Source organism: Oncorhynchus kisutch, linkage group LG29 (genome assembly GCF_002021735.2).
Source record: "Oncorhynchus kisutch isolate 150728-3 linkage group LG29, Okis_V2, whole genome shotgun sequence".
Lineage (NCBI taxonomy): Eukaryota > Metazoa > Chordata > Actinopteri > Salmoniformes > Salmonidae > Oncorhynchus > Oncorhynchus kisutch.
This window is the reverse complement of record NC_034202.2, coordinates 46,302,121-46,329,930: the sequence shown is the minus strand read 5'-3', so window position 1 is coordinate 46,329,930 and position 27,810 is coordinate 46,302,121. Positions and strand designations below refer to the sequence as shown.

Below are 27,810 nucleotides of genomic sequence, written 5' to 3'. Positions count from 1 at the left end.
ACAGTCATACAAGACTGCATTAAAGTTAGGCCTAGATTCAATCTGGACCCGTGGAAGACAGTGGTTAGAACCAGATTGACATTTCCCATTGAGCTGACATATGCTGCATTTATCGTGAACGTGGGAAAATTGCCTTTAAAAACATGCATAGCCGACAAAAATGTAAAATCGTATTGAATCTGGCCCTTAAAAAAATCCTGTGTCATCTACAGTATGTACCAGTATTATTTGAGTAAAATAAGAAGAAAAAAACCAACATGACACGTGGAAATATATTTGTTTATTTATTTTAAGCTGGAACACTGATATTTTAGTGAAACAGAACCCCAGTCTTCCTCACCTACAGCCCATTCACTATCCAGGGGGCTCTACTACAATGCAGGATCAACAAGTTAGCCAGCTAACTGATAAACAACAAGAAATATCTATTGATTTTCTGATTCATTAAGAAGGTTAAACTCAGAAATGTGTTTTTGGTTGTTGAGTCAATTAGACCATGCCCATTTCAAGTTTATCCTTACAAAAAAAAAATATATATATATATATATATATATATATTTCTGAATATTTCAAGTTTAGTTTGCTAATTTATAGATCTTGCTCTTTAGTATACCCCTTCGCATTGACAGGATAATATTAGCACAGAATATTCAGTTACATTTATAAGCCTGGTTTCAGATGATCCTAGACCTGGACAAGCCTGGTTTCAGATGATCCTAGACCTGGACAAAAAAGAAAACACACTTTCAATTTAAACAGCTGTTTAGTCCAGGACTATACTTAATCTATGTCCGGGAAACTGGCCCATAAATCTTCCAAGGTCTCCACAACAATCATCTTTAAGGTTTAAGTACTGAACATCCCTCACATCCAAATGATCCCTTCTTGTTTGTTAACATAAATGTAGAAAAATATATACAAAAAATCCACAGATTTGACCACAGAGGACTAATGATAAACTTAAGGTCTAATGGCTCAGTGCAAACAGACACCAGGGACTCTGTCCCAATAATAATCGCCTTTCTCCTAAATAAAAAGGTGTACACACCTTCGCTGCTTCCCCAAGTTGGATTGGTGGGAGTTTCTACCATATTTCTTATCAAATGATAAAGGAAGTGAACAAGTGCACACACTAGGAGAAAGGATAGAGGATTGGGACACAGCCAGTCATTTCTGGTAGTGGAGTGTCTTTGGCTAGTTCAGGAGGTGTAGGCCCTTTGGTCTGACAGGACTATCATGGGTCAAAGAAGGCATGAATCTCAAAATGGTACCCTAATCTCTATACAGCACTTTAGTTATATACAGGCCCCATGGGGGCTCTGGTCTGACCGTGCACTATACAGAGTGCTATTTGGCACACAGACAGGTTTGTTATCAGGGGTAAGGGCTCAGAGTTGGACAGGGGTTAAAAGGTCAGAGGTCATGGTTCAGAGAAAGACAGGGTGACTCCAAAGGCCTCCTTGTAGAGATCCCAGGTTTTGGCCTTGTGGGGGTTGTCCAATTCTTCTCTAGACAGGACCAGTCTGGGAGGGGGGGGGGGTACAGGAGAGAGAACAAAGCATAAACCACAGGGTTTTAAAGACATGTTGCTGGCGTATTAGGGCTCATTCCCACAGATGGAGCAGACAGCCATACCTGTTGTTCTCTACGGAGGAGGAGGTGTCGAGCCATACAGTGCCTTGCGAAAGTATTCGGCCACCTTGAACTTTGCGGCCTTTTGCCACATTTCAGGCTTCAAACATAAAGATATAAAACTGTATTTTTTGTGAAGAATCAACAACAAGTGGGACACAATCATGAAGTGGAACGACATTTATTGGATATTTCAAACTTTAACAAATCAAAAACTGAAAAATTGGGCGTGCAAAATTATTCAGCCCCCTTAAGTTAATACTTTGTAGCGCCACCTTTTGCTGCGATTACAGCTGTACGTCGCTAGGGGGAAGTCTATCAGTTTTGCACATCGAGAGACTGACATTTTTTCCCATTCCTCCTTGCAAAACAGCTCGAGCTCAGTGAGGTTGGATGATGGAGAGCATTTGTGAACAGCAGTTTTCAGTTCTTTCCACAGATTCTCGATTGGATTCAGGTCTGGACTTTGACTTGGCCATTCTAACACCTGGATATGTTTATTTTTGAACCATTCCATTGTAGATTTTGCTTTATGTTTTGGATCATTGTCTTGTTGGAAGACAAATCTCCGTCCCAGTCTCAGGTCTTTTGCAGACTCCATCAGGTTTTCTTCCAGAATGGTCCTGTATTTGGCTCCATCCATCTTCCCATCAATTTTAACCATCTTCCCTGTCCCTGCTGAAGAAAAGCAGGCCCAAACCATGATGCTGCCACCACCATGTTTGACAGTGGGGATGGTGTGTTTAGGGTGATGAGCTGTGTTGCTTTTACGCCAAACATAACGTTTTGCATTGTTGCCAAAAAGTTCAATTTTGGTTTCATCTGACCAGAGCACCTTCTTCCACATGTTTGGTGTGTCTCCCAGGTGGCTTGTCGCAAACTTTAAACGACACTTTTTATGGACATCTTTAAGAAATGGCTTTCTTGCCACTCTTCCATAAAGGCCAGATTTGTGCAATATACAACTGATTGTTGTCCTGTGGACAGAGTCTCCCACCTCAGCTGTAGATCTCTGCAGTTCATCCAGAGTGATCATGGGCCTCTTGGCTGCATCTCTGATCAGTCTTCTCCTTGTATGAGCTGAAAGTTTATAGGGACGGCCAGGTCTTGGTAGATTTGCAGTGGTCTGATACTCCTTCCATTTCAATATTATCGCTTGCACAGTGCTTCTTGGGATGTTTAAAGCTTGGGAAATCTTTTTGTATCCAAATCAGGCTTTAAACGTCTTCACAACAGTATCTCGGACCTGCCTGGTGTGTTCCTTGTTCTTCATGATGCTCTCTGCGCTTTTAACGGACCTCTGAGACTATCACAGTGCAGGTGCATTTATACGGAGACTTGATTACACACAGTTGGATTGTATTTATCATCATTAGTCATTTAGGTCAACATTGGATCATTCAGAGATCCTCACTGAACTTCTGGAGAGAGTTTGCTGCACTGAAAGTAAAGGGGCTGAATAATTTTGCACGGCCAATTTTTCAGTTTTTGATTTGTTAAAAAAGTTTGAAATATCCAATAAATGTCGTTCCACTTCATGATTGTGTCCCACTTGTTGTTGATTCTTCACAAAAAAATACAGTTTTATATCTTTATGTTTGAAGCCTGAAATGTGGCAAAAGGTCGCAAAGTTCAAGGGGGCCGAATACTTTCGCAAGGCACTGTACCTGTTGTTCTCTACGGAGGAGGTGTCGAGCCATACCTGTTCTCTACGGAGGAGGTGGTATTGAACCATAAAGGAGGAGGTATTGAACCATAAAGGAGGAGGTATTGAACCATAAAGGAGGAGGTATTGAACCATAAAGGAGGAGGTATTGAACCATAAAGGAGGAGGTATTGAACCATAAAGGAGGAGGTATTGAACCATAAAGGAGGAGGTATTGAACCATAAAGGAGGAGGTATTGAACCATAAAGGAGGTGGTATTGAACCATAAAGGAGGAGGAGGTGGTATTGAACCATAAAGGAGGAGGAGGTGGTATTGAACCATAAAGGAGGAGGAGGAGGTATTGAACCATAAAGGAGGAGGAGGAGGTATTGAACCATAAAGGAGGAGGAGGAGGTATTGAACCATAAAGGAGGAGGAGGTGGTATTGAACCATAAAGGAGGAGGAGGTGGTATTGAACCATAAAGGAGAAGGAGGTGGTATTGAACCATAAAGGAGGAGGAGGTGGTATTGAACCATAAAGGAGGAGGAGGAGGTGGTATTGAACCATAAAGGAGGAGGAGGAGGTATTGAACCATAAAGGAGGAGGAGGAGGTATTGAACCATAAAGGAGGAGGAGGAGGTATTGAACCATAAAGGAGGAGGAGGAGGTATTGAACCATAAAGGAGGAGGAATTGAACCATAAAGGAGGAGGAGGAGGTATTGAACCATACCTGTTGTTCTCTATAAAGGAGGAGGTGGTATTGAACCATACCTGTTGTTCTCTATAAAGGAGGAGGTGGTATTGAACCATACCTGTTGTTCTCTATAAAGGAGGAGGTGGTATTGAACCATACCTGTTGTTCTCTATAAAGGAGGTGTTGAACCAGAAATAGAAAGGACAGTCTTCATATCCTTTAGGGAGACCCTGGAGAGGAAGATACAGGAAGCATTATTAGAAGACAATATACTTAAGACAATATACACACCAGAGGGCTATGAGAGTGAATTGTATCCGTGTTACATTTGAAATATGTTCCTTAACACCAGCTTCGAAAGGCTTTTAAAATGTTCTCCTTAAATAATGGCTTCCATTAGTTCTGTGACGTTTAAACCCCCAAATACAAGCTCCAGTTAGTTGTGTCACGTCTAAATTCTTCCCCCATCCACAGGTACTCACAGCAGAGGACTCAAACATGACCTTAACGTCACCGTTGACAACAGGCCCCTCCTGCAGGCTGATCACCACCGAGTTGGTACCAGCATCAGGAAACACCTGGGACAGATCAATATATAATTTAATACATGTGGAAAACACCTGGAACAGATCAATATATCAACCAATCAATCAAGTGTGTGTGTGCCTCACCGTGCAGTTCTCTTGTTTGGCACAGACACACAGGAACACCAGCTTCTTCCTGACAATGATCTTCACCTTCAAGTCACTACCATTCCCTTTACCCACACCTAGAACACAGAGGGGGAGGAGAGGGGGGGAGGAGGACTCTCATTCAACAAGCTGTCCTTCTAATAGGGTAAATAATAGCTTGTGAAAATTCTGCCACCAAACGTTATTACAGTGGCCTTTAAAAAGTCAGTGAAATTATAACTATTTGGAAAATGGCATAAAAACAACATGGCGGCCTAAAGTGTGGTGTCATCAACCTGCTGTTTGCATTGCAATAAAGTTGTTTATCAAATTACACCATTGCCAGAATGCGAAGGACAATAATCAGGTTAAGATGCTGCAACATCAGTCAACAGTCACACTAGTGCAGAATCAAATGTATTTATAAAGACCCTTCGTACATCAGCTGATATCTCAAAGTGCTGTACAGAAACCCAGCCTAAAACTCCCGAACAGCAAGCAATGCAGGTGTAGAAGCACGGTGGCTAGGAAAAACTCCCTAGAAAGGCCAAAACCTAGGAAGAAACCTAGAGTGGAACCAGGTTATGAGGGGTGGCCAGTCCTCTTCTGGCTGTGCCGGGTGGAGATTATAACAGAACATGGCCAAGATGTTCAAATGTTCATAAATGACCAGCATGGTCAAATAATAATAATCACAGTAGTTGTCGAGGGTGCAACAGGTCAGCACCTCAGGAGTAAATGTCAGTTGGCTTTTCATAGCCGATCATTAAGAGTATCTCTACCGCTCCTGCTGTCTCTAGAGAGTTGAAAACAGCAGGTCTGGGACAGGTAGCACGTCCGGTGAACAGGTTAGGGTTCCATAGCCGCAGGCAGAACAGTTGAAACTGGAGCAGCAGCACGGTCAGGTGGACTGGGGACAGCAAGGAGTCATCATGCCATATTGTGTTGTCTACAATGTTGTTGATCCATCCTTAGGAGAAAACTATCACAGCTATTAAACTCTGTAACTGGTTTAAAGTCACCATTGGCCTCATGGTGAAATCCCTGAGTGGTTTCCTTCCTTTCCAGCAACTGAGTTAGGAAGGACGCCTGTATCTTTGTAGTGACTGGGTGCATTGATACACCATCCAACGTGTAATGAATAACTACACCATGCTCAAAGGGGTATTCAATATCTGCTTTACCCATCTACCAATGGTCCCATGTTACTCAGTTGGTAGAGGCCCTTGTAACATCCGGGTTGTGGATTCGATTCCCATGGGGGAACAGTATGAAAGTGTAAGTGGCTCTGAATAAGAGTCTGTTAAATGACTCACTACAGTAAGTGACTCTGGATAAGAGAGTCTTCTAAATGACTCACTACTGTAGTGACTCTGGATAAGAGAGTCTTCTAAATGACTCACTACTGTAAGTGGCTCTGGATAAGAGAGTCTGCTAAATGACCCACTACTGTTGGTGACTCTGGATAAAAGAGTCTTTTAAATGACTCACTACTGTAAGAGTAAAAGACAAATGTAAATGCAATATGTTTCCTTCTTTGTGAGACATTGGAAAACCTCCCTGGTCTTTGTGGTTGAATCAGTGGTTGAAAGTCACTGCTCGACTGAGGGACCTTACAGGCAAATGTCTGTGTGGAACAGAAATGAGGTAAATCAACACCTTTTAAAATATTTTCTCTGTGACTCTAGTGTCACTGTAGATAACCTCCCAAGAAATGCCACCAATGCTTCAAAAAGACCCTATGGAACATGCAAAATATGATTCCCCTCCTTTAGAAATGCATACTAGCAAGTGGATAGCAGCGCCATCTGCTGACCATTTAGGGCGTTCTCAGCTGGTGTGACAAATTTCGCAGGGACAAAATGTATGTTAATATGCATTTCCCAATCAAAACAGTGTATTCTCTCTTTTCAGAGGACAACAAAACTTAACCTCAATTATGTTTCTGGGTGGAGCCGTTTTTAATCACACAATCAAACCTTCTATGGAGTGGACGTTATTATAGTGGGCAGATATTCAATCAAACCTGCTATGGAGTGGATGTTATTATAGTGGGCAGATATTCAATCAAACCTGCTATGGAGTGGATGCTATTATAGTGGGCAGATATTCAATCAAACCTGCTATGGAGTGGATGTTATTAGTGGACAGATATGCAATCAAACCTGCTATGGAGTGGATGCGGATGCTCTTGATCTTAAGGCTCTGTTCTGGAGGAAGTTGTCGGTTGAACTTAGTCTTCATCACTTCATAGTAACCCACGTACCTGCTCTGTAACACACACACACACACACACACACGTCACTTCATAGTAACCCACGTACCTGCTCTGTAACACACACATCACTTCATAGTAACCCACGTACCTGCTCTGTAACACACACACCGGGGGCCACCGCTCTACAGGCCGGGGGCCACCGCTCTACAGGCCGGGGGCCACCGCTCTACAGGCCGGGGGCCACCGCTCTACAGGCCGGGGGCCACCGCTCTACAGGCAGGGCTAGCAGGTAAGGTGCCACAGTAGACCGGCACCATGTAACTGCTTCATCAAGCATGGCAGGTTTTGGACCCAAATGTTACCTGTGGCCTTGTTGAGAAACACTGCACCACCTTTATGTCTCTATGGCTGTGTTTTACAGTCAGCCCAATTCTGATCTTGTTCTAATTAAATTTGTCGTCTTTTATTTTCCCCTCACAAAAGATCAGAATTGGGCTGACTGTGTAAACGCAGCCCAATGTACCAGAGACTAAACGCGAGTTCAGTCACATCCGTGTACCTGAGACGGGGTCTCCACTCCCTGGAACTTGGAGCTGCGGCTCTTGTCTGTTCTCCTCTCCCCAAAGTAGTCCAAGCTGTCCTGTAGATCATTATATAAAACATGTTACCCCCCGGAGCTGTCCTATAGATCATTATATAAAACATGTTACCTCCCGGAGCTCTGGGTGTTTGTGTGTTAAACAGTTTAAGCACTGTGTCATGCTGAAATACCTGAACAATGTCAGGTAATTGCCCTACCTGAGCACTCTCAAACTGGTCACTGTCAATGAGCCAGGTACACACCAGAGTCCCTGTACGCCCTGTAGGAACACACACACACTTAAAGGGGCCATTTTTGGACTTATTTATAAGTAAAACATTGATTCTTGAAGAATATTACTTATAAATGCCTCATGAGCTTAACTGTCGTACCTCATCAGAATCAAAAATATAAGCTTGTTTCACTCCAATGTTGGTAAACAAATGTAAAACAATAGGGCTGACCCCTGTAGGGCTGACCCCTGTAGGGCTGACCCCAATTAGTGGACTGGTCAATTTTTTTGACTGTTGGTCGACCAAGATTTTTGGAACTCGTACGGGGACACCTACGAAGCATTAATATGGAGTTGGTTCCCCCTTTGCTGCTGTAACAGCCTACACTCTTCTGGGAAGGCTTTCCACTAGATGTTGGAACATTGCTGCTATAACAGCCTCCACTCTTCTGGGAAGGCTTTCCAGTAGATGTTGGAACATTGCTGTGGGACTTGCTTCTATTCAGCCACAAGAGCATTAGTGAGGTCGGGCACTGATGTTGGGCGATTAGGCCTGACTCGCAGTCGTCATTACATTTCATCCCAAAGGGGGTGAGTTCAGGGCTCTGTGCAGGCCAGTCAAGTTCTTCCACACCGATCTTGACAAAACATTTTGTCAAGATTGGTGACCTCGCTTTGTGAACGGCACTTGTCATGCTGAAACAGGAAAGGACAGGAAAGGACCTTCCCCAAACTGTTGCCACAAAGTTGGAAGCACAGAATCGTCTAGAACGTCATTGTATGTTGTAGCGTTAAGATTTCCCTTCGCCTCAACTAAGGAGCCCGAACCATGAAAAACATCCCCAGACCATTATACCCCCACCAAACTTTACAGTGGACACTATGCATTCGGGCAGGTAGCGTTCTCCTGGCTTCCACCAAACCCTGAATAGTCCGTTGAGTTGCCAGACAGTGAAGTGTGATTCATTCATCAAGTAATGTTTTCTTCACCTCAAAATGGCAAACAAAGTCTGTTTTTACATCCATTGAGAATTACAATAGTTACTCAGTGTACATGAACAATCTTTCCAGCTCTCTCCCTTTCAATAACCACCCAGCGTGAAAGGGAACAATGTCATCACCACAGCTACATACTGCCATCCCCACAGCTACATACTGCCATCATGTCATCCCCACAGCTACATACTGCCATCATGTCATCCCCACAGCTACATACTGCCATCATGTCATCCCCACAGCTACATACTGCCATCATGTCATCCCCACAGCTACATACTGCCATCATGTCATCCCCACAGCTACATACTGCCATCATGTCATCCCCACAGCTACATACTGCCATCATGTCATCCCCACAGCTACATACTGCCATCACCACAGCTACATTTGGCTGCCTTTCGTTCCAGTTCTCTGCTGCCTGTGACTGGAACGAATTGCAAAAATCGCTGAAGTTGGAGACTTTTATCTCCCTCACCAACTTCAAACATCAGCTATCTGAGCAGCTAACCGATCGCTGCAGCTGTACATAGTCTATTGGTAAATAGCCCACACATTTTCACCTACCTCATCCCCATACTGTTTTTATTTATTTACTTTTCTGCTCACCAATATCTCTACCTGTACATGACCATCTGATCATTTATCACTCCAGTGTTAATCTGCAAAATTGTAATTATTTGCCTACCTCCTCATGCCTTTTGCACACATTGTATATAGACTCCCCCTTTGTTTTCTACTGTGTTATTGACTTGTTAATTGTTTACTCCATGTGTAACTCTTTGTTGTTGTCTGTTCACACTGCTATGCTTTATCTTGGCCAGGTCGCAGTTGCAAATGAGAACTTGTTCTCAACTAGCCTACCTGGTTAAATAAAGGTGTTCTCAACTAGCCTACCTGGTTAAATAAAGGTGTTCTCAACTAGCCTACCTGGTTAAATAAAGGTGTTCTCAACTAGCCTACCTGGTTAAATAAAGGTGTTCTCAACTAGCCTACCTGGTTAAATAAAGGTGAAATAAATAAACATACTGCTATCATGGTATCACAGCTACACACTGTTATCATGGTATCACAGCTACACACTGTTATCATGGTATCACAGCTACACATTGTTATCATGGTATCACAGCTACACACTTATGGTATCACAGCTACACACTGTTATCATGGTATCACAGCTACATTGTTTGTAAAAAACCTAAGCCAACCCAGTCTGTTTTTCTCCATGAGTTGCTCAACATTATTACAGCTGGCTGCTACTACAGGATATTACCAGTAGATGGCGTAGTAGTTACCTTTTCCTCCTTTACAGTGTATGGCAATGATGTTTTTGGGATCCGCTGCCATCCACTCTCTCACACCTGCAGTGTACTTCAGCATGTCCCTGAGATGAACACACGCACACACACACACACACACACAACTATTTGATAGAAAATAACAAGTAGAATAACTCTGAAGGAAGGGTCCTCCCTCCTGCTCTGAAGGAAGGGTCCTCCCTCCTGCTCTGAAGGAAGGGTCCTCCCTCCTGCTCTGAAGGAAGGGTCCTCCCTCCTGCTCTGAAGGAAGGGTCCTCCCTCCTGCTCTGAAGGAAGGGTCCTCCCTCCTGCTCTGAAGGAAGGGTCCTCCCTCCTGCTCTGAAGGAAGGGTCCTCCCTCCTGCTCTGAAGGAAGGGTCCTCCCTCCTGCTCTGAAGGAAGGGTCCTCCCTCCTGCTCTGAAGGAAGGGTCCTCCCTCCTGCTCTGAAGGAAGGGTCCTCCCTCCTGCTCTGAAGGAAGGGTCCTCCCTCCTGCTCTGAAGGAAGGGTCCTCCCTCCTGCTCTGAAGGAAGGGTCCTCCCTCCTGCTCTGAAGGAAGGGTCCTCCTCATTGACTAAAGTTCCAAAGGCTGGGCCTAATATAGTATATAAGAGATCATGCAAAACCTTTTTGTACTGATTCCGATGTTGTAGACAAAACAGATATTTCTTTTGTCTGATGTGTGTAATGAGGAGCATCCATATGCTGCACTTGATCCATTTATTAAATAGTTTCTTCCAGTTATTGATAAAAAATAATTAAATAAATAGGGACCTATTAAGAAACTGACTGTTAGAACTGTTAGGGCTCCATGGATTGATGAGGAAATGAAAAACTGTATGGTTGAGAGAGGGACGAGGCATAAGATCTGTTAAGGCCCCGTAGATTGATGAGGAACAGAGAAGCTGTATGGTTGAGAGAGGGACGAGGCTAAAGATCTGTTAAGGCCCCGTAGATTGATGAGGAACAGAGAAGCTGTATGGTTTAAAGAGATGAGGCAAAAGGAGTGACTAATGAGTCTGGCTGCACATCTGACTGGCTGACTTACTGCGCATCTGACTGGCTGACTTACTGCGCATCTGACTGGCTGACTTACTGCGCATCTGACTGGCTGACTTACTGCGCATCTGACTGGCTGACTTACTGCGCATCTGACTGGCTGACTTACTGCGCATCTGACTGGCTGACTTACTGCACATCTGACTGGCTGACTTACTGCACATCTGACTGGCTGACTTACTGCACATCTGACTGGCTGACTGGCTGACTTACTTCACATCTGACTGGCTGACTGGCTGACTTACTTCACATCTGACTGGCTGACTGGCTGACTTACTTCACATCTGACTGGCTGACTTACTGCACATCTGACTGGCTGACTGGCTGACTTACTGCACATCTGACTGGCTGACTTACTGCGCATCTGACTGGCTGACTTACTGCACATCTGACTGGCTGACTGGCTGACTTACTTCACATCTGACTGGCTGACTGGCTGACTTACTTCACATCTGACTGGCTGACTTACTGCACATCTGACTGGCTGACTGGCTGACTTACTGCACATCTGACTGGCTGACTTACTGCGCATCTGACTGGCTGACTTACTGCGCATCTGACTGGCTGACTTACTGCGCATCTGACTGGCTGACTTACTGCGCATCTGACTGGCTGACTTACTGCGCATCTGACTGGCTGACTTACTGCGCATCTGACTGGCTGACTTACTGCACATCTGACTGGCTGACTGGCTGACTTACTTCACATCTGACTGGCTGACTGGCTGACTTACTTCACATCTGACTGGCTGACTTACTGCACATCTGACTGGCTGACTGGCTGACTTACTGCGCATCTGACTGGCTGACTTACTGCGCATCTGACTGGCTGACTTACTGCGCATCTGACTGGCTGACTTACTGCGCATCTGACTGGCTGACTTACTGCGCATCTGACTGGCTGACTTACTGCGCATCTGACTGGCTGACTTACTGCGCATCTGACTGGCTGACTTACTGCGCATCTGACTGGCTGACTTACTGCGCATCTGACTGGCTGACTTACTGCCTGGCTGACTTACTGCGCATCTGACTGGCTGACTTACTGCGCATCTGACTGGCTGACTTACTGCGCATCTGACTGGCTGACTTACTGCGCATCTGACTGGCTGACTTACTGCGCATCTGACTGGCTGACTTACTGCGCATCTGACTGGCTGACTTACTGCGCATCTGACTGGCTGACTTACTGCGCATCTGACTGGCTGACTTACTGCGCATCTGACTGGCTGACTTACTGCGCATCTGACTGGCTGACTTACTGCGCATCTGACTGGCTGACTTACTGCGCATCTGACTGGCTGACTTACTGCGCATCTGACTGGCTGACTTACTGCGCATCTGACTGGCTGACTTACTGCGCATCTGACTGGCTGACTGGCTGACTTACTTACTGCACATCTGACTGGCTGACTGGCTGACTTACTGCACATCTGACTGGCTGACTTACTGCACATCTGACTGGCTGACTTACTGCACATCTGACTGGCTGACTTACTGCACATCTGACTGGCTGACTTACTGCACATCTGACTGGCTGACTTACTGCACATCTGACTGGCTGACTTACTGCACATCTGACTGGCTGACTTACTGCGCATCTGACTGGCTGACTGGCTGACTTACTGCACATCTGACTGGCTGACTGGCTGACTTACTGCACATCTGACTGGCTGACTTACTGCACATCTGACTGGCTGACTTACTGCACATCTGACTGGCTGACTTACTGCACATCTGACTGGCTGACTTACTGCACATCTGACTGGCTGACTTACTGCACATCTGACTGGCTGACTTACTGCACATCTGACTGGCTGACTTACTGCACATCTGACTGGCTGACTTACTGCACATCTGACTGGCTGACTTACTGCACATCTGACTGGCTGACTTACTGCACATCTGACTGGCTGACTTACTGCACATCTGACTGGCTGACTTACTGCACATCTGACTGGCTGACTTACTGCACATCTGACTGGCTGACTTACTGCACATCTGACTGGCTGACTGGCTGACTTACTGCACATCTGACTGGCTGACTGGCTGACTTACTGCACATCTGACTGGCTGACTTACTGCGCATCTGACTGGCTGACTTACTGCGCATCTGACTGGCTGACTTACTGCGCATCTGACTGGCTGACTTACTGCACATCTGACTGGCTGACTTACTGCACATCTGACTGGCTGACTTACTGCACATCTGACTGGCTGACTTACTGCACATCTGACTGGCTGACTGGCTGACTTACTGCACATCTGACTGGCTGACTGGCTGACTTACTGCACATCTGACTGGCTGACTTACTGCGCATCTGACTGGCTGACTTACTGCGCATCTGACTGGCTGACTTACTGCGCATCTGACTGGCTGACTTACTGCGCATCTGACTGGCTGACTTACTGCGCATCTGACTGGCTGACTTACTGCGCATCTGACTGGCTGACTTACTGCGCATCTGACTGGCTGACTTACTGCGCATCTGACTGGCTGACTTACTGCGCATCTGACTGGCTGACTTACTGCGCATCTGACTGGCTGACTTACTGCGCATCTGACTGGCTGACTTACTGACTGGCTGACTTACTGCGCATCTGACTGGCTGACTTACTGCCTGGCTGACTTACTGCGCATCTGACTGGCTGACTTACTGCGCATCTGACTGGCTGACTTACTGCACATCTGACTGGCTGACTGGCTGACTTACTGCGCATCTGACTGGCTGACTTACTGCGCATCTGACTGGCTGACTTACTGCGCATCTGACTGGCTGACTTACTGCACATCTGACTGGCTGACTGGCTGACTTACTGCACATCTGACTGGCTGACTGGCTGACTTACTGCACATCTGACTGGCTGACTGACTGCGCATCTGACTGGCTGACTGGCTGACTTACTGCGCATCTGACTGGCTGACTTACTGCGCATCTGACTGGCTGACTTACTGCGCATCTGACTGGCTGACTTACTGCGCATCTGACTGGCTGACTTACTGCACATCTGACTGGCTGACTTACTGCACATCTGACTGGCTGACTTACTGCACATCTGACTGGCTGACTGGCTGACTTACTGCACATCTGACTGGCTGACTGGCTGACTTACTGCACATCTGACTGGCTGACTTACTGCGCATCTGACTGGCTGACTTACTGCGCATCTGACTGGCTGACTTACTGCGCATCTGACTGGCTGACTACTGCGCATCTGACTGGCTGACTTACTGCCATTGACTGCTGACTACTGACTGGCTGACTTACTGCGCATCTGACTGGCTGACTTACTGCCTGGCTGACTTACTGCGCATCTGACTGGCTGACTTACTGCGCATCTGACTGGCTGACTTACTGCGCATCTGACTGGCTGACTGGCTGACTTACTGCGCATCTGACTGGCTGACTTACTGCGCATCTGACTGGCTGACTTACTGCGCATCTGACTGGCTGACTTACTGCACATCTGACTGGCTGACTGGCTGACTTACTGCACATCTGACTGGCTGACTGGCTGACTTACTGCACATCTGACTGGCTGACTGACTGCGCATCTGACTGGCTGACTGGCTGACTTACTGCGCATCTGACTGGCTGACTTACTGCGCATCTGACTGGCTGACTTACTGCGCATCTGACTGGCTGACTTACTGCGCATCTGACTGGCTGACTTACTGCACATCTGACTGGCTGACTTACTGCACATCTGACTGGCTGACTTACTGCACATCTGACTGGCTGACTGGCTGACTTACTGCACATCTGACTGGCTGACTTACTGCACATCTGACTGGCTGACTTACTGCGCATCTGACTGGCTGACTTACTGCGCATCTGACTGGCTGACTTACTGCGCATCTGACTGGCTGACTTACTGCGCATCTGACTGGCTGACTTACTGCGCATCTGACTGGCTGACTTACTGCGCATCTGACTGGCTGACTGGCTGACTTACTGCGCATCTGACTGGCTGACTTACTGCGCATCTGACTGGCTGACTTACTGCGCATCTGACTGGCTGACTTACTGCACATCTGACTGGCTGACTGGCTGACTTACTGCACATCTGACTGGCTGACTGGCTGACTTACTGCACATCTGACTGGCTGACTGACTGCGCATCTGACTGGCTGACTGGCTGACTTACTGCGCATCTGACTGGCTGACTTACTGCGCATCTGACTGGCTGACTTACTGCGCATCTGACTGGCTGACTTACTGCGCATCTGACTGGCTGACTTACTGCACATCTGACTGGCTGACTTACTGCACATCTGACTGGCTGACTTACTGCACATCTGACTGGCTGACTGGCTGACTTACTGCACATCTGACTGGCTGACTGGCTGACTTACTGCACATCTGACTGGCTGACTTACTGCGCATCTGACTGGCTGACTTACTGCGCATCTGACTGGCTGACTTACTGCGCATCTGACTGGCTGACTTACTGCGCATCTGACTGGCTGACTTACTGCGCATCTGACTGGCTGACTTACTGCGCATCTGACTGGCTGACTTACTGCGCATCTGACTGGCTGACTGGCTGACTTACTGCACATCTGACTGGCTGACTTACTGCACATCTGACTGGCTGACTGGCTGACTTACTGCACATCTGACTGGCTGACTGGCTGACTTACTGCACATCTGACTGGCTGACTGACTGCGCATCTGACTGGCTGACTGGCTGACTTACTGCGCATCTGACTGGCTGACTTACTGCGCATCTGACTGGCTGACTTACTGCGCATCTGACTGGCTGACTTACTGCGCATCTGACTGCTGACTGGCTGACTTACTGCCTGGCTGACTTACTGCGCATCTGACTGGCTGACTTACTGCGCATCTGACTGGCTGACTTACTGCGCATCTGACTGGCTGACTTACTGCACATCTGACTGGCTGACTTACTGCACATCTGACTGGCTGACTTACTGCACATCTGACTGGCTGACTTACTGCACATCTGACTGGCTGATTACTGCACATCTGACTGGCTGACTTACTGCACATCTGACTGGCTGACTTACTGCCACATCTGACTGGCTGACTTACTGCACATCTGACTGGCTGACTTACTGCACATCTGACTGGCTGACTTACTGCACATCTGACTGGCTGACTTACTGCACATCTGACTGGCTGACTTACTGCACATCTGACTGGCTGACTTACTGCACATCTGACTGGCTGACTTACTGCACATCTGACTGGCTGACTTACTGCACATCTGACTGGCTGACTTACTGCACATCTGACTGGCTGACTTACTGCACATCTGACTGGCTGACTTACTGCACATCTGACTGGCTGACTTACTGCACATCTGACTGGCTGACTTACTGCACATCTGACTGGCTGACTTACTGCACATCTGACTGGCTGACTTACTGCACATCTGACTGGCTGACTTACTGCACATCTGACTGGCTGACTTACTGCACATCTGACTGGCTGACTTACTGCACATCTGACTGGCTGACTTACTGCACATCTGACTGGCTGACTTACTGCACATCTGACTGGCTGACTTACTGCACATCTGACTGGCTGACTTACTGCAAACTGAGGAATGACTAAACTCAACAAAAACAAGAACAAATGATGAAGCCGAGATCAGATCAGTGATAAAGAATAAAAATGGGAACAAAAATGACTTTAAATTAAATTATGGAAAAATTTAACTTAATCTTTTATCCAATCCGATGGCTTATTCAAAAATATTTGATGTTTTATTTTAATGACGACTTCATTGGCAAAGTGGGCAAAGTGGGCAAACTTAGGAAGGTAATGCCAACAGCGAACAGAGAGACGTCGTATTCATGCATAAAAAAAAACGAATAATTAAAAGAAAAGCATTGCAAGTTTGAATTTTGTAAAGTCAGTGTGGGAGAGGTGGAACAGTTTTTTGTTGAGAAAACTAAATGACTTGGTGACCGACGCCTTGGATTGGAAAACTTTCATGTTAAAAAACATTAAGTCAATGGTTGTAAAGATGGGGAGATGTCTGTCTGTTTCCTCCGACAACCAAACGGGTTTTACAGGTTCTTCAATCAGATAGGAAGTGGGCTCTCTCTGTCATGAGCGGTGGTCTCTGCTTCATGACAAACACACGGTGCGATAGAGGACACATACAGGAACTTGCAAGATTCTGCTCCCCCGACCTAGGAATACATCGTCATCAAAACGTCACCTTTTCTTAACCTTCTGAGAGAGTTCCTGGCCGACACAAATTACACGACTACCACAGCCCGGTAGGGTGTACTCCACACACACACACACACACACACAGTAGGGTGTACAGTACTCACTCTAGAGAAGGCACGTTGTGGTCGTCGATAAACACCCTCTCTACTCTGTAGTGGAAGAACTTGGGGTCGTAACCTTTCTCACCTAAAGAACAAACAGCAACAACATGTCGGAGATGGTTTCCCAACCCTCTCCTCACACGGACCATATTCTCTGTAGTAGACAGGAAGTAGTGTGTACTTACTGCAGAGGTTGTATACTCTGTAGTGGTCTTCATGTTTGGTATCTAGGAACCTAGCCACCTCCTAACAGGAGCAGAGAGAAGAGATATTATAGAATGAGATTATTCTCTAAAAACAACCAACTGATATCTGACCCTTTATCCTCTCTGGCCACCTTTAGGAGTCATGGTGTGTGTGTGTGCGCGTTTGTGTTTAGGAACCTAGCAGGGGGAGAGGAGATATTACTGACCTTTAGGAGTCAATTTCCCTATTGACAATATCAGATCCTCCACTATATAGTGTGTTACCCTGATAGGGTTTTCTGTACGGGGCTTACCCTGATGGGGTTTCTGTACAGGGCTTGTTTCCCAGAGGAGGGGAACGACATGGCAATGACACGATCTGGAGAGAGGAGTAGAGAGGGCGGACGAGAGAAGAGGAGGAGAGATGAGAGAAGAGGAGAGGGATGAGAGAAGAAGGAGAGAAGAGGGATGAGAGAGAGATGAGTTGGAGAGGGATGAGAGGAGAGAGAGATGAGAGAAGAGAAAAGGGATGAGAGAAGAGAGAAGAGAGGAGAAGAGGAAAGGGATGAGAGGAGGAGCTGGTAAGTGCCACTCATATGCAGTATACTATAAACATTCATGATATGTTCCTAACATTAGTCTTTCATTTAAAACAGCTCATCTGTGACATAGGTCAGGGGTGTGTGTGTGTGTGAGATATAACCTGTGACGTAGGTCAGGGTCAGAGGTGTGTGTGTGTGTGTGTGTGAGATATAACCTGTGACGTAGGTCAGGGGTGTGTGTGTGTGTGATATAACCTGTGACGTAGGTCAGGGTCAGAGGTGTGTGTGTGTGTGTGTGTGAGAGATATAACCTGTGACGTAGGTGAGATCCAGGTCAAATCCGTCTTTCTGGTAGCGACGCTTGTTCTCAGACACCTGACAGGAGACAGGTCAGAGGTTATATGAGTGTCGGAGCACGAGTCCATATGCAGTACTCAGTTTGTATATATTTTTAAGCATTGATGCTTCAACGGCAAGGGGATTGAAACCCTGGGGATGAAAGTGGAAGGATGTGACCACTCTCAGGTACAGCCTATAGCCGTTGTGCAAGGCACTGAACACGACCACTCTCAGGTACAGACTATAGCTGTTGAGCAAGGCACTGAACACGACCACTCTCAGGTACAGCCTATAGCCGTTGTGCCGTTGAGCAAGGCCCTGAACCCGACCACTCTCAGGTACAGCCTATAGCCGTTGAGCAAGGCACTGAACCCCGAAAACTGTTTTTATAAAAATGACCCCCCCCCCCAACAAAGAAAAAACAGCTGCGTTGCCATGGGGATGAACTCACCATCCTCCTGGTGACCTTCTCCAGTTCTTTCTTCTGAGAGGCTAATCTGAAGACCCTGACCAGGATTATAATCCTTAGAAAACGCAGGAACGTCACCACCCTGAAAAGAGTAAGAAAGATATATACTGTATATTGCCCTCTATCTATATATACACATATCAATATATATAGTATCAGTCAAAAATTTGGACACACCTACTAATTCAAGGTTTTTCTTTATTTTTACTATTTTCTACATTGTAGAATAATAGTGAAGACATCCAAACACTAAAATAACATATGGAATCATGTTGTACACAAAAGAAGTGAAACAAATCTTAATATATTTTAGATTCTTCAAAGTAGCAACCATTTGCCTTGATTGACAGCTTTGCGCACTCTTTGCATTCTCTCAACCAGCTACATGAAGTAGTCACCTGGAATGCATTTCAATTAACAGGTGTGCCTTGTTAAAAGTTCATTGGTGGAATTTCTTTCCTCAATGCATTTGAGCCAATCAGTTGTGTTGTGACAAGGTAGGGGTGGTATGCAGAAGATGGCACAAAAAATATATATATATATATATATATATATATATATATATATATATATATATATTTTGATTTGTTTAACACTTTTTGGTTACTACATGATTCCATATGTGTTATTTCATAGTTTTGATGTCTTCACTATTATTCTACAATGTAGAAAATAGTAAAAATAAAAAACCCTGGAATGAGTAGGCGTTCTAAAACCCTGGAATGAGTAGGCGTTCTAAAACCCTGGAATGAGTAGGCGTTCTAAAACCCTGGAATGAGTAGGCGTTCTAAAACCCTGGAATGAGTAGGCGTTCTAAAACCCTGGAATGAGTAGGCGTTCTAAAACCCTGGAATGAGTAGGCGTTCTAAAACCCTGGAATGAGTAGGCGTTCTAAAACCCTGGAATGAGTAGGCGTTCTAAAACCCTGGAATGAGTAGGCGTTCTAAAACCCTGGAATGAGTAGGCGTTCTAAAACCCTGGAATGAGTAGGCGTTCTAAAACCCTGGAATGAGTAGGCGTTCTAAAACCCTGGAATGAGTAGGCGTTCTAAAACCCTGGAATGAGTAGGCGTTCTAAAACCCTGGAATGAGTAGGCGTTCTAAAACCCTGGAATGAGTAGGCGTTCTAAAACCCTGGAATGAGTAGGCGTTCTAAAACCCTGGAATGAGTAGGCGTTCTAAAACCCTGGAATGAGTAGGCGTTCTAAAACCCTGGAATGAGTAGGCGTTCTAAAACCCTGGAATGAGTAGGCGTTCTAAAACCCTGGAATGAGTAGGCGTTCTAAAACCCTGGAATGAGTAGGCGTTCTAAAACCCTGGAATGAGTAGGCGTTCTAAAACCCTGGAATGAGTAGGTGTTCTAAAACCCTGGAATGAGTAGGTGTTCTAAAACCCTGGAATGAGTAGGTGTTCTAAAACCCTGGAATGAGTAGGTGTTCTAAAACCCTGGAATGAGTAGGTGTTCTAAAACCCTGGAATGAGTAGGTGTTCTAAAACCCTTGAATGAGTAGGTGTTCTAAAACCCTTGAATGAGTAGGTGTTCTAAACTTTTGACTGGTACTGTATCAAAACAATCAGAGGCAGAGGATTGTGGGACAGGACTGAAGAGGGTGAAAGGGTCAAGGGTCAAGTGGAGATACAGTCCAGTGTGAACCTGGGGTGAGTCTGGGCTCTGTAGTTACACCCACCCCTTGTACGTACCTGGGTATGATGCTGGCCCCCTGTATGAGGCTGGCCCCTGTACGTACCTGGGTATGAGGCTGGCCCCCTGTATGAGGCTGGCCACTGTACGTACCTGGGTATGAGGCTGGCCCCCTGTATGAGGCTGGCCCCCTGTACGTACCTGGGTATGAGGCTGGCCCCTGTACGTACCTGGGTATGAGGCTGGCCCCTGTCAGGTCAGAGAAGGTGTAGATCATAGTGACAACCAGGGTGATGACAACAATACAGGCATCTATGATATTCAGTCTGGAACTGAAGTACACCTTGAACCTGAAACACACAGGACAGTCAGACACACATAGCGAGTCAGTCATACACAGACAGATAGTTCGACCAGTGCTTGGGAGGCGTAAGGGGTTGGCAGGGGGGGGACTTTTACTCTTGAAAGTTGAAAACAGTAGAAGGTGCATTATCTACATTAGATCGTGCATCATCAGTATTCCTCTTGTCTTGTCAGTCATTACAGACCATTTATAATTCGTCAGTAATGTCCAGATCAACACTGCTGATTCAAGGAGTTTAACTTAGTTTTATGATGATTCATCAGTGTTCCAAGAAGGCCTACTGCCCAGTAAAGGGCAGACCACTTCCTGGAACCATTTCCTGCACATTACTTCCTGTTTAAACAGCTCATCATAGACAGCAGAGGTTCACAGCTCTCCCTCACTCAGGGGGGTCTCCGTCCTGCGCTCTCTCTGTCCTACTTTCACTTCATATACAGTCGTGGCCAAACGCTTTGAGAATGACACAAATATTAATTTTCACAAAGTCTGCTGCCTCAGTTTGTATGATGGCAATTTGCATATACTCCAGAATGTTATGAAGAGTGATCAGATGAATTGCAAAGTCCCTCTTTGCCATGCAAATGAACTGAACCCCAAAAAACATTTCCACCGCATTTCAGCCCTGCCACAAAAGGAGCAGCTGACATCATGTCTGTGATTCTCTCGTTAACACGGGTGTGAGTGTTGATGAAGACAAGGCTGGAGATCACCCTGTCATGCTGATTGAGTTAGAATAACAAACTGGAAGCTTCAAAAGGAGGGTGGTGCTTGGAATCATTGTTCTTTCTCTGTCAACCATGGTTACCTGCAAGGAAACACGTGCAGTCATCAGTGTTTTGCACAAAAAGGGCTTCACAGGCAAGGATATTGCTGCCAGTAAGATTGCACCTAAATCAACCATTTAAAATCAACCATTTATCGGATCATCAAGAACTTCAAGGAGAGCGGTTCAATTGTTGTGAAGAAGGCTTCAGGGCGCCCAAGAAAGTCCAGCAAGCGCCAGGACCGTCTCCTAAACATGATTCAGCTGTGGGATCGGGGCACCACCAGTACAGAGCTTGCTCAGGAATGGCAACAGGCAGGTGTGAGTGCATCTGCACACACAGTGAGGTGAAGACTTTTGGAGGATGGCCTGGTGTCAAGAAGGGCAGCAAAGAAGCCACTTCTCTCCAGGAAAAACTTCCAGGACAGACTGATATTCTGCAGAAGGTACAGGGATTGGACTGCTGAGGACTGGGATAACGTCATTTTCTTTGATCAATCCCCTATCCAATTGTTTGGGTCATCTGGAAAAAAGCATGTCCGGAGAAGACAAGTTGAGCGCTACCATCAGTCCTGTGTCATGCCAACAGTAAAGCATCCTTAGACCATTCATGTGTGGGGTTGCTTCTCAGCCAAGGGAGTGGGCTCTCTCACAATTTTGCCTAAGAACACAGCACTGAATAAAGAATGGTACAAACACATCCTCCGAGAGCAACTTCTCCCAACCATCCAGGAACAGTTTGGTGATGAATAATGCCTTTTCCAGCATGATGGAGCACCTTGCCATAAGGCAAAAGTGATAACTAAGTGGCTCGGGGAACAAAACATTAATATTTTGGGTCCCTGGCCAGGAAACTCCCCAGACCTTTATCCCATTGAGAACTTGTGGTCAATCCTCAAGAGGTGGGTGGACAAACAAAAACCCACAAATTCTGACAAACTCCAGACATTGATTATGCAAGAATGGGCTGCCATCAGTCAGGATGTGGCCCAGAAGTTAAGTGACAGCATGCCAGGGCAGATTGCAGAGGTCTTGAAAAAGCGTAGTCAACACTGCAAATATTGACTCTTTGCATCAACTTCATGTAATTGTCAATAAAAGCCTTTGACACTTATGAAATGCTTGTAATTATACTTCAGTATTCCATAGTAACATCTGACAAAAATATCTAAAGACACTGAAGCAGCAAACTGAAGTGAAAATGTATATGTGTGTCATTCAAAACTTTTGGCCACGACTGAGAACACACACACCGTACACACACACACACACTTTACACACTCTCGCTTACCCCTCTACATAGACCCGTAGCAGTACGTCGGTGAGGAAGAACAGAGAGATGATGAGAGAGACCGTCTCTAGAACATCCCCCACATCTCTGCTCCGCGTCATCAGAGACAGGTCTACTATCACCAGCACTATATCTACTATGATCAGTACCACACCAAACATACTGGAATACAGAGAGAGAATAATTATCATCCCCACCGCCGCCGTCATCCCCACCACCCACCAAACATACTGGAATACAGAGAGAGAATAATTATCATCCCCACCGCCGCCGTCATCCCCACCACCACCACCATCCCCCGTCATCCCCACCACCACCATCCCCCGTCATCCCCACCACCATCATCCTACCGGAATCCGAAGGACATGACAAAAGGCGCAATCTTCATCCGAATAAGTCTGTAGAACGAGGAAGAAAGAAAAACGAATGATGACACTTTCATCAGAAACAACATCTCTATACATTTGGAGGTGTGGGAGTGGGTGTGGGTGTCGTTGAGATTGGAGCCGCGGTACTTACTGGTGGGTCATTCCATGTCATTTCAGCCATGACAACATCTCTATACATTTGGAGGTGTGTGTGTGTGTGTGGTTGAGATTGGAGCCGCGGTACTTACTGGTGGGTCATTCCATGTCATTTCAGCCATGACAACATCTCTATACATTTGGAGGTGTGTGTGTGTCGTTGAGATTGGAGCCGCGGTACTTACTGGTGGGTCATTCCATGTCATTTCAGCCATGACAACATCTCTATACATTTGGAGGTGTGGGAGTGGGTGTGTCGTTGAGATTGGAGCCGCGGTACTTACTGGTGGGTCATTCCATGTCATTTCAGCCATGACAACATCTCTATACATTTGGAGGTGTGTGTGTGTGTGTGTGGTTGAGATTGGAGCCGCGGTACTTACTGGTGGGTCATTCCATGTCATTTCAGCCATGACAACATCTCTATACATTTGGAGGTGTGGGAGTGGGTGTGTCGTTGAGATTGGAGCCGCGGTACTTACTGGTGGGTCATTCCATGTCATTTCAGCCATGACAACATCTGAAATTGTTTCTGTCGTTAGAAACACATGAGCTGCTGCAAAAGACTTTTGTTGAAATTGAATTTGATTTGAATCTGACTTAATCTCTCAAGGGTACTGATTGCACCCAAATTGGCCATTTTAATTCATATAATCATCAATGAATAACATCCGATTTGGACCATAATTCTTCCTAACAATGAGTAAGACATGAGGTAGCCAATAAAAACGGTTAAAAGTAATTATAATCCAAATTAGATGTTAGGTACTATATTTATTGAAGATTATATATGAATCCTATACATTTAAAAAAAAAAAGGGCCAATTTGGGTTCAATTAATTTGTTTCATTTCTCAGAGATCAAATTATATTTCAACAAAATAATGTCTCTGGAATTCTAATCCGTTTCTAACTACAGAAATAATTTGCTCTTCGTTGTGCTTTTTGAGGTGGACTGATTCTGGTACACCAGGTTCAACACTGTGTGTGTGTACACACTTACTGATACATGGTATCAGGTTCAGCACTCTCATCCTTCCCATCGTCTATCTCCACCTTAGCCTCCTCCAGCTTCTCTACACTACTGAGAAAGAGAGAGGGAGAGAGGGAGAGAGGGAGAGAGAGGGAGAGAGGGAGAGAGAAAAGGAAAGAGAGATCAACATCAATTAAAGCCATGTTTCCATATACAGTATGTTTAGACACTTAACATGCTACTGTACTGTTGGAGCTAGAAACACAAGCATTTAGTTAGATACTACTGCACTGTTGGAGCTAGAAACACAAGCATTTAGTTAGATATTACTGTACTGTCGGAGCTAGGAACACAAGCATTTAGTTAGATATTACTGCACTGTTGGAGCTAGGAACACAAGCATTTCACAACACCCGCAATAACATCTGCTAAATATGTGTATGTGACCAATAAAATGTGATATGAAGTAGAGGTTATGGAGTAATTCATCTTGTCCTCTTTGTTGATCCTCTGTCAACATGTGGTGGGAGACGAGCTAAAGGACAAATAGCTGATGACCAGTTGTTTCAAACCAGGAAACTCTATGTCTCTGGACATCAGCAGAAAGTCAGAGTGACTTACAACACAACAGCCACACCTCTACAGTAGTCTTGACTGACCATTCTTAGGGTTAGTCCCAAATGGCACCCTATCCCCTATATAGTGCACTACTTTAGACCAGAGCCCTATGATACCCTATTCCCTATGTAGTGCACTACTTTAGACCAGAGCCCTATGATACCCTATTCCCTATGTAGTGCACTACTTTAGACCAGGACTCTTAGTAACATTTGGGACTCAGTCCTTCACTGCTCAGCATGTCATTGTAAAAGAATGTCTCCTAACAGTAGCTACTTCTGTAGATTACTCATTAAAAGACAGTAAAGGTTGACAGTCTGTCTGTGTGTGTGCGTCTGTGTGTGTGTGTTTGTTAAGGTTGACCGTCTGTGTGTGCGCGTGTGTAAGGTTGACCGTCTGTGTGTGCGCGTGTGTAAGGTTGACCGTCTGTGTGTGTGTGTGTTAACTTACCCATTAACTTCCTTGGAATCCGACCCTGGATTGAAATGAACAGATGACATGATGGTCGTCTTATTTTCTCTTTCCTGATCCTGTTATAGAGAAAATATATCAACACAGGCAGGGGCAGACTGGGACCAGATTTCAGCCTTGGCATTTCTAACACACCGGCCCACTTTTTTTTCCTTGAGGCCTCCATTATTACCTAAGTAATGATAATTTGTAGCAAAAAAAAACCTAGTTAGACAGGCCCACTGGGCTAAAAATGGACCAGCCCATCAGTCATTTGCCCGAAATGTCAGAAGACCAGTCCGCCCGAAACAGAGATTTAAAGTTTTCCCAGATGTTTCTGTCAAACACTTTTGAGTAACAAATGGCACTCTATTCCCTACATAGGACACTACTTTCGAAAAGTGTCCATAGAGCTCTGGTCAAACGTAGTGCACTATGTAGGGAATAGTGTGCCATTTGGCCCATTTCTAAATGGCCAGTGTGTCTGCTGGTTACAATGTTTGGACAAGAAACTAGCCAAGAGCCCAGGCTTTCCACATGTAACGTGGGTTTACGGGTGTCTTAACATGCGTTTCCCGAAACACCGCGGTGAGTGAACTGTCGCTAAGTGCGCGGTTGGTGTCGAAACTGATAGGATGGAAAAAAAGGTAAGGCTGCTCTCGGATCAGTTTTAATTTAACATGACAATTATTTCACAATACTGACGACGAATCAACTTATATAAAAGATATTACCACCTATGGATGCAACGGTTGATATACGGCTTAATGCTTACCCTACAAATGTACTAAATCAAGTCTAGTCACATCATTGCGCACATGTTGACTGTACATGTTGACTGTGGCCTATAACGAACCAAAATACAGCTCAATTGAATTAACATGAAATTGACTTCAATAGTATTGAATTACATCGTATAGGCTATTTATCATCTTGTAATGCCGTCATCTCGGGTTTCATTTGAAGCATATTTTCTTTGTTTTATCGTTCGCTTGTTTGTAACAATTGCAAAGACATGGTAACTATTTGTAGTCAACTTCACAACTAAGTTATCAGCGGTCACAGAAAGACAGATAAACATATTGATTCTGTTGAGACTAGATCTTCGGTGAATAATTTGACGCGGTATATGAACAAAAACAAACGCATCTGCCGACGCACCGTTCTACGTGTGGTTTGAATCGGTCGGTAAAATAACGAGCGGTGTCCAGTACAACTAGTAAAGACGGTTTAAGGGAAACAGCTCGGGAGATTTAAACGAAAGACTTATTACGATGCTTCTGGGGAAACCATCCACTGTAGTTGACACCCACACACGGTCCGGCAGAAAGCACTCAGAATAAACGGGATCTCTGACCGAAACAAACACACATTCCACACTTGTTGCTGTACTTTTGGAAGAATGGATGAAAGATTAACCACAAAATGATCTGGAAAGTTGTGGCTACAATGTTACAAACCTGACGACTCTCTTTCAGCAGCGTAGAAGAGTGCCGAGGTGCTGCTCTCTCCCCTTCGCCTTGTTTTCCGTTCGTTTTATTTTCTTTATCCAAACGAATCACTGTTAGTGAACCGGGTCGCCTGCATCGGTATGTGTGATATCCTACTCCGATTAGGAAGTATACGAACCTAGTCTTGTGACTGTTCGAGAAGAAGGTTCAAAGGTTCACCGAGGTATTTTTTCCTTCCATCCTCCTATTCCTCCTCCACTCTCTGCAAACGTAGCGGTTTTCAACTTCCTGACAGGCAGATCGCTCAAGTGTGACTTCGAAATTTAACGTCTAACCGTATTCTGAGGACGTCGAGAAATGCCTTCAAAAACCAGACACTAGGGCAACAATGGGCGCTAATTATCATCAAGAAGGCTTGCGTTTCGCAATGGGGTGGCGGATGGGTGTAATGCCATTACTCTGGATCAGAAGGTCACGTGTTCAATCCCAGTGCTGGACACAAATGTATGTTTCAACCCAATCCCAAACCCTTATCTTAACCATTCGGACTAAATGCCTAAACGTAACGTTTTACAGTTTTTTTAATTTAATTTTTTATTTATTTCACCTTTATTTAACAGGGTAGGCCAGTTGAGAACACCTTTATTTAACCAGGTAGGCTAGTTGAGAACAAGTTCTCATTTGCAACTGCGACCTGGCCAAGATAAAGCATAGCAGTGTGAGCAGACAACACAGAGTTACACATGGAGTAAACAATTAACAAGTCAATAACACAGTAGAAAAAAAAGGGGGAGTCTATATACAATGTGTGCAAAAGAGGCATGAGGAGGTAGGCGAATAATTACAATTTTGCAGATTAAC

The 27,810-nt window shown here is 45.4% G+C and overlaps 1 protein-coding gene across 3 annotated transcripts; it reads right to left on the bottom strand.

The window, feature by feature from the left end:
* Positions 1-260: 260 nt before the first annotated feature.
* Positions 261-27,363, bottom strand: tpte (transmembrane phosphatase with tensin homology). 3 transcript variants are annotated; one of them, XR_004206153.1, is made up of 20 exons: positions 26,959-27,191; positions 25,499-25,578; positions 24,461-24,541; positions 23,285-23,332; positions 22,935-23,096; positions 20,747-20,866; positions 18,858-18,957; positions 18,379-18,442; positions 17,840-17,904; positions 17,526-17,586; positions 17,344-17,425; positions 9,969-10,057; positions 7,664-7,725; positions 7,425-7,505; positions 6,813-6,918; positions 4,648-4,745; positions 4,459-4,554; positions 4,136-4,206; positions 723-1,523; positions 261-690 (listed from the first exon to the last, which is right to left on the bottom strand). XR_004206153.1 is itself a non-coding variant. In XM_020472835.2 (19 exons), exons 2-19 carry the CDS (start codon positions 25,546-25,548, stop codon positions 1,421-1,423), a joined length of 1,539 nt encoding a protein of 512 aa, XP_020328424.1. In that variant the 5' UTR covers positions 25,549-25,578; positions 26,959-27,363; the 3' UTR covers positions 261-1,420. The 3 variants fall into 3 exon arrangements, 2 of the variants coding, with proteins under 2 accessions (XP_020328424.1, XP_031665063.1); XM_020472835.2 differs by having other exon boundaries at positions 261-1,523; positions 26,959-27,363; XM_031809203.1 differs by having other exon boundaries at positions 261-1,523; positions 24,461-24,538; positions 26,959-27,318.
* Positions 27,364-27,810: the final 447 nt, after the last annotated feature.

Bases quoted from the DNA above. Each gene is read 5' to 3' on its own strand.
- tpte (XM_020472835.2), bottom strand. From the start codon at position 25,548: ATGTCATCTGTTCATTTCAATCCAGGGTCGGATTCCAAGGAAGTTAAT. The intron at 17,426-17,525 runs GTAAGTACACAC...TTTGTTCTTTAG, and splicing joins CAGAGTATACAACCTCTGCA to GTGAGAAAGGTTACGACCCC. The intron at 4,555-4,647 runs GTGAGGCACACA...GATCTGTCCCAG, and splicing joins CCAAACAAGAGAACTGCACG to GTGTTTCCTGATGCTGGTAC.